The 7040-nt window shown below is 46.6% G+C and overlaps 1 protein-coding gene across 2 annotated transcripts in view; it reads left to right on the top strand.

Annotated features, from left to right (window-relative positions):
- LOC135817675 (E3 ubiquitin-protein ligase MYCBP2-like) overlaps positions 1-4730 on the top strand; it is a 102374-nt gene extending 97644 nt beyond the window's left edge. For both annotated transcript variants that reach the window (XM_065330901.1, XM_065330900.1), the window contains exons 79-80: positions 2577-2684; positions 3457-4730. In XM_065330901.1, the coding sequence (XP_065186973.1) occupies positions 2577-2684; positions 3457-3738 (390 nt within the window). In that variant the 3' untranslated portion in view covers positions 3739-4730. The remainder of the gene's footprint in view (positions 1-2576; positions 2685-3456) is intronic.
- The last annotated feature ends 2310 nt before the right edge of the window (positions 4731-7040 follow it).

The following is a 7040-nucleotide window of genomic DNA, read 5'->3' as shown; positions in this document are numbered from 1 at the left end:
TACCATGCTGGCTGCTTGTACTAGTCAACAGTGTAGCAAAAGCATGTGTCCATGCAAGCTGGGAGCTTATCACCACTACAACACACACCAGGATTCTGGGTTCTGGACTTGATTCTTGTAAGAAACCTCCTCTAGCTGGACTTGCTCTGGAGCTCGAAGAAATTACCAGTTGTAAGCATGTTTCATCAAACTCTGACAAAGCATGGCACAACTGCTTTTAAGTTTAAAAAGAGCAACGCACTACCCAGTACCAATACATACAGGTACACACGCACACGTGTGAGTGTAAAGAAATACAGGCTGTAATGTTGAAACTTCAAGAACTTGTGGTGGATCAGATTGACATGCAACTAGCTGACGTATCCCTTTCAGTTGCAGCATCCAAGGCTATTTAAGGCTATTGACTGGGATGAGTGGCCAGTCGTGGTAGACAGATGGTTGACCCTCAATTAAGTTGATTCTATATGAGCTGCATACCCCCATTGGCATGTAACTGTGATGAACTAACGTTACATGCGAGCAAGTGTAATATCTCTCAAGAATGTGCAACTCTGCACAGTGGGTCTCTGTCGGCGAAAACGCACGTTATGTGTGTCATGTTCTCATGCACACCACTACTACTAGACAACAGGAACTAGTTTGGTGACAAGATAATAGAAACTAATTATTTACATTCTCAAGTGAGGAAGAAGAGCAAGGAGAGGAACACATGAATCCAGAATATGGATGCGTGCATGCGTCCAATAGAGACATGACGTAATCACGTGAAGCAAGGCGTATAACGTAACAATACGCGTTATGCGGGTGATAACAACTTGAAGTACATGCGCAATACATGAGTAGCTAGCGTGATACATCAATGTGGTCCAAATGCGTTTTGTACTACGTATAATGTGCGCCAGCTTATGTGCAGTTTGGATATCTGCTCTGATCTTGCTGATGTGTCGCTGAGCACGCTGAATGGGTTTCTGTCAAGGAGTGCTTTTTGTTGCTACTCCACTGCTGGCTAAAACGGGCTGGAACTGTACAACATGCCCACTACAGCGAGTTATGTGGGTGTTCGCCATCCCCGCATCCGATTGCAAGGGTGTCCGGATTTGCACACTGCTGGGAGCTTATTTACTCTTGATGCGAATTGTACTTACCGTACTAACGCACATATAAGCACATGTGCTTATAAGTGATTTTTTGCTACGAATCCAATTTTCGAAAATTAAATATTTTCACCTTAATGCGCAAGCGCGATCAGAGTTCGTTTGCCAGAGTCTTTGTGTTTGACTAGGTCTTGTAGTGTCAGTTTCATGGTTCCTGTATGCTGTTTGCAGACTTTTATCCGTGATTTTGTCGAAGTGAGAATTTTGGTAGTGCTTCGCCTATAAGAGCATGCGCTTATAAGTGAGAGTGCGCTTATATCCGAATACAGGCACATGCGCCTATATGTGCGTTACTACGGTAGTATCATATTGTATGAGTCCTTTCACTGGTCTATGTGCTCTCTCTACTTTGCTCTGTTCTCTGTCCCTCTCTCTCTCCCTCTCTCTCTCTCTATCTCTATCTCTCTCTCTCTCTCTCTCTCTCTCCCTCTCTCTCTCCCTCCCCCTCTCTCTCTCTCTCTCTCTCTCTCTCTCTCTCTCTCTCTCTCTCTCTCTCTCTCTCTCTCTCTCACGCACACACGCACATACACACACACCTTCCTTCCTTCCTTCTTCCACTGCCATGACTGGCTATGTGGGCCCCATACGGGGCAGACCAGGAGACGTGTTGTCCACCGGGTGGGGAACGCCATACTCAGCGCGCGCGGGCCGCGCGAACAGCGTTACACTTGTGCCTCGCAATATCCTGCACACAATATACACACACACACACACACACACACACACACACACACACACACACACAGTAAGCTCTCAGTCCTGTACATGTACTTCCGAAGTACGATTTTTCGTGCCAAAATCCATGGAGGCGCTACGGATATTTTATACGTCGTTTTCGAGCAGTGAAAAGTTCCGGGATACGGAACTTATGTGTTTGCCGTCATTGCCTAGGTTACGATCGCAAACACGTCACATTCCCGCGCTATGCCTTTTTATTTTGAAAATTTGTACCGAAATCAAAACTTCCCGCGGAAAATCGATGTTTGTCGTACCAAATTTGTACCCGAAAAATCTTTCAGCACCCGATGACGCAAAATCTCCATACGAAACATGGTTCGTATGAAAGCCAGTCCACACGGATTCTCCGTGCCGAAAAATCGTATGGAGCACGCCTGGAAAAAATCCGTAGCGCCCATACGGATTTTGGCACGGAAAATCGTCCCCGGAACCTCTCTAATATGAGTTCTGCCTTTTGTGATCCATCTCCTAGCAATATCTATTGTTGTTGTTGTTGTTGTTGTTGTTGTTGTTGTTGTTGTTGTTGTTGTTGTTGTTGCTGCTGCTGCTGCTGCTGCTGCTGCTGCTGCTGCTGCTGCTGCTGTTGTTGTTGTTGTTGTTGTTGCTGCTGTTTCTGTTGTTGTTGTTGTTACTGCTGTTGCTGTTGTTGTTACTGCTGTTGTTGTTACTGCTGTCATTGTGCAGGCGTATTTCGGTGGTGAGGCGCAATGTGTAATACAAGCCGCAATGTCCAACGACTATGATCCAACTGAACTTGTGTGTGGCGCTTGTTCCAATGTTGAAGGAGCACAGGTCAGTGACGACTAGCGTAACAATCACCATCCCTACTGCTGCTGTTGCTGCTGTTGTTACTGTTGCTGCTGTTGCTGGTCTGGCTTTGTTCTCTCATTCGAAATCAGCGTTAGTGTATTCGTGGATGTTCTCTGATCGGAGCGCCCACGTTTGTTGTGAACCGCCCACCTCCTATGGTACCTTTGCAATACCCCCTTGTTTTCTCTCTATAACACTACAGTGTCTGACATATGGAATTATGGACATGTTGGTGTGGTTTTGTGTGTGTGTGTGTGTGTGTGTGTGTGTGTGTGTGTGTGTGTGTGTGTGTGTGTGTTCCATATGGTGCAGTGGTATGTGCAGCGATTTCCAATCGATAGGTTGCGGGTTCGATTCCCGATGATTATGGTCACACACGTCTTTCTTCTCTTTCTCAAACTCTTCCTGACTTTTCTTTCATTCTCCTGGGTGGTTACCAACAGCCAGTGCATGCCGGAGTATGTGGTGTGATGTGTATGCGGGAAAAAATAAATAAATAAATAAAAAAGACCAAAAAGTAGGGATTCACTGGCCAGAAAAAGCCACTTCATAGCTGTGTGGTGTAGACCAGGCTGAATAGTGGGCCTTGCAAGCTGTTGAATGGTGCAATCCCAGCACAAGCTGCTATGGCTTCTGCTGTAGCATCGCTATCATCGCCTCCGGCGATGGGCGTCCAATGGTGTGTGGGTGGGTGGGTGGGTGTGTGGGTGGGTGTGACTGTGTGTGTGTGACTGTGTTTGTGTTTGTGTTCTAGATTTGCCCAAAGCACGGCATAGACTTCTTGGAGTACAAGTGTCGGTACTGTTGCTCCGTGGCGGTGTACTTCTGCTTTGGCTCGACACATTTCTGCACACCGTGCCATGACGATTTCCAACGCCTTGGTAACATGGACAAGAGTCTGCTGCCATCATGTCCGGTCGGCCCGACCGCCGTGCCTCTTGATGTAACCGAGTGTCCACTGCGCGTTGCTCATCCGCCGACGGGCGAGGAATTTGCTTTGGGATGCGGCGTGTGTCGCAATGCGCAAACCTTCTGAGCATTCCAGCAAGTTGACTTGTCCGCAGGAACACTCCAACAGAATCGTATCGCTACCGCTCTTTTTGTTCCAGTAACTGCTTCGTGGTTGCCTGTTTTGTTGCTATGGCTTTAAATAAATTAATGAATAGATTGTCTTGCTTTGTGGCATGAACTGGATATTTTCCCCGTCTCTCTGTCTCTATATCTGAACTGTGACTTCACCGAGACATCCTAGATTAACTTTAGCCTTTGGTAGTGTGGTGTTAGACGTGAGCCGTTGCTGCCTCTTTAGCCTTTGGTAGTGTGGTGTTAGACGTGAGCCTTTGCTGCCTTTTTCCGTTCCTTTTGTTTTGCTGTGTGCTTTTCAACTTCAGTCTTCATTTAGCCTTTGGTAGTGTGGTGTTAGACGTGAGCCGTTGCTGCCTCTTTAGCATTTGGTAGTGTGGTGTTAGACGTGAGCCTTTGCTGCCTTTTTCCTTTCCTTTTGTTTTGCTGTGGGCAGTTTTCAACTTCAGTCTTCAACGAATCGTTGTCTTGTCTTGTCGTACCGTTTATTTCTACTCATTGTCCTTATTATGTCATGTGGTATTACCAATCACAAAATCAGATCTTGTTTTGCACCAGCTTCCAAATTTTCAGTTGTGCATCTGCTCGCTTATTCTTTTTATAGCACCGATGTGCAGCACCGATGTGCAGCTAAGTCTTGTACTACTTGCAGTCGAATTGCATGCCTTTACTTTTATCAATGGCCAGTGAGAGTGTTTGCTTTTCTCTTACCCCAGGGTGGTATTTTTTCTGTTGGTGCCCTTCTGGTTTTGCTAGAGGTCTTGTGCAGAGTCTTGCTTTTTTTCGTCTTCTTATTTTCGCCTTCGCTACCAGCCGGCCTTGGCAGCTCTCGGCATTTCTTGCTGTATTTTTGTTGTCGCCATTCGCCATAGTTTCATATGCTAGAGACATGCTCTTGTTCTTGTCCTTTATAGTATACTACAATGCCTACTTACTTCATACTGACTTGGTGCTTCAGTCGTGTCACTTTCCGTCTACAATTGTAGACGTACAGCAAGTACTTGATGTCGATGTTTCCTCCCAAGCCGCAGTAGACAATGCTGCTAGCAGCGTGATAGTGTACTCCGCGGCTACGGAACTGTACAGTGCTTTACAATGGTTTATAGGAAACGTCCAAAGTAAAGCGGGGAATGTGTGCTACCGGTCTACAAGAAGGCTTCACGGTCCAGCGAGAAGAACTACCGACCAGTCTCACTGCTGTCCATCCGCTCAAAGGTGACAGAATCCATTATCAATTGCCAACTGATGAACTTCTTTTAAAGTTAGTTCTTGGCAGGGAGTCCTATACCGGTGGTATATACGACTCCCTGGTTCTTGGTATAGAGTCTATCATGGTCCATGGTCTACATCTAGGGCCTAGAGTTCCAATTGTCACTCTTTCAGGCACGTAGCACCGCTGGCATGGCGGTGGTCCAGGTGGTCCGGGGGGATGTCCCCCCCCGTAATTCTTTTGAAATTAGGGTGCAAAATCCTGCATTCTGGGCACTTTTAGCATTGTTTTACTATGGTGGTCGTGGTCGGGCGAAAAAGTGATCCGGCCAAAGCCGGAGCGGCTGCTACGCCCCTGTCTTTGACTTTCCGAGGAGTTCCGTTTTTCTGAAGAGGTGGCTTATTGGCCTCTTCAGAAATACGAAGCTCCTCGAAACTCCACAACCTCACCCGATGGGAGAGGTGGATTAGTTTCGAAGAGTTTGGAATAGCTACGTCACGTATACGCGTACTACGTGGAGATGCCACGGTCGATCTGATCGGACGTCATCAAATGGGTGGGGGGCCGGGGGGGGAGACAAAGCGAAGCGAAGCTCAACCGATGACACTATCATCGCCATGACAATTCCACTGAAAAACTCTAAAATGATAGAAACCGTTCTAGTAATGGGACACTTCAACTAATATCTTTATAACATTTGTTTGAACAGTTGATGAAGGTTCTCTGTCCCCGGGGAAAATTGCGGAAAAAAATCGCAAAAAACGCGGGGAAAAATGCGGCATAATATGGCATAATTTGCGGTGAATTTGCGGTAAATATGCGGTAAATATGCAGTGAATAATATTGATGTGCGGTGAGTATGTAGTGAAATCAATCAGTTACAAGTCTCTGGTGTAAGCACTCGTCATATTTGAGTAAAAAGCCGCCACGATGAGACGTTGCTGACCGAACAGTGCACTGTGTGTACGTTTAGTGCAACAAAAAAGTTCAAAAACGCGGGAAAATCGCGGAAAACGCGGTCTTTTAAAAAATCGCAAAAAAACGCGGAAAAAAACGCGGCCGCGGAATCGCAATTTTCCCCGGGGACAGGTTCAAGATGAACGCGCCCATAGTCTGGGCTCTGGGGCCAGTGGGGTAAGCCACAGATACATGTATAGCCTCCAAGCACTGCACTGGCGCATGGCGGGAAAATCCCTGGCCGAGTAACACAGACGTAGACCTACGTAATAATAAATCTTTATTTCAGGATTACACACACACACACCTGTCCTGTCCGGCCTGTAGAGTAGGCCCAGAAAGATCCTGCCGGCAATTCTTTCGGCAAAATATCGAAGAATTGAAAGAGCGGAAATTGCCGGCAAAATCGGAGCAAAATATCGAGATGTTGGTTAAAATCGATGCCTGCTATTTGGATTTCCTTGGTTCAGCAGGATACACTGCCCAGGACGAGATCATGTCACCGAAATATCACTGGGATTCACCGTGGATCCACATGATTTTGGAAGAACTCATGGACACATGCGTGGAAGTCCGTGTTGAGAAACCGACCCTGCGATTTTATGAAAGGTTGTACGGGAATTGGATAAAATACACGTTTTTCCGGAGCAAAATGGAGCAAAATATCGAGATTCTCGTGCCAGGCTCGGCAAAATATCGAAGATTTCGCAGCAACATTTTGCGGCAAAATATCGAGGCGATCGCGCGAGCGGAGCAGAATCTGTCTGGGCCTACTGTAGAGTCACTGCCGCAAAATGGTCACGTGATCCCATCACTGGGAAACTAATAGGGCTTGAAAGTGCTACGTCACAGCATAGCAACAATTTCAAAAATTCAAAAACTGGATCCACTTGGATCCAGTTTTTGTATGGATCCAAGCACATTTCAAGCGGTCTTACCCACAGCATGGTGATGTAGCCAGTGAAACTGACTGATTTGGCTACTGGGGGCGGGGTTACAACTGGTGGCGAAATAAAAGTCACACCTGCATGCGACATGAGTGGGTTGCTATGCACCCACATACTTAGGCAATAGCAAAGTCACACCTA

The sequence above is a fragment of the Sycon ciliatum genome, chromosome 5 (assembly GCF_964019385.1).
Source record: "Sycon ciliatum chromosome 5, ocSycCili1.1, whole genome shotgun sequence".
Lineage (NCBI taxonomy): Eukaryota > Metazoa > Porifera > Calcarea > Leucosolenida > Sycettidae > Sycon > Sycon ciliatum.
Note: the sequence above shows the minus strand (reverse complement) of the source record. Positions and strands in the feature narration are given on the sequence as shown.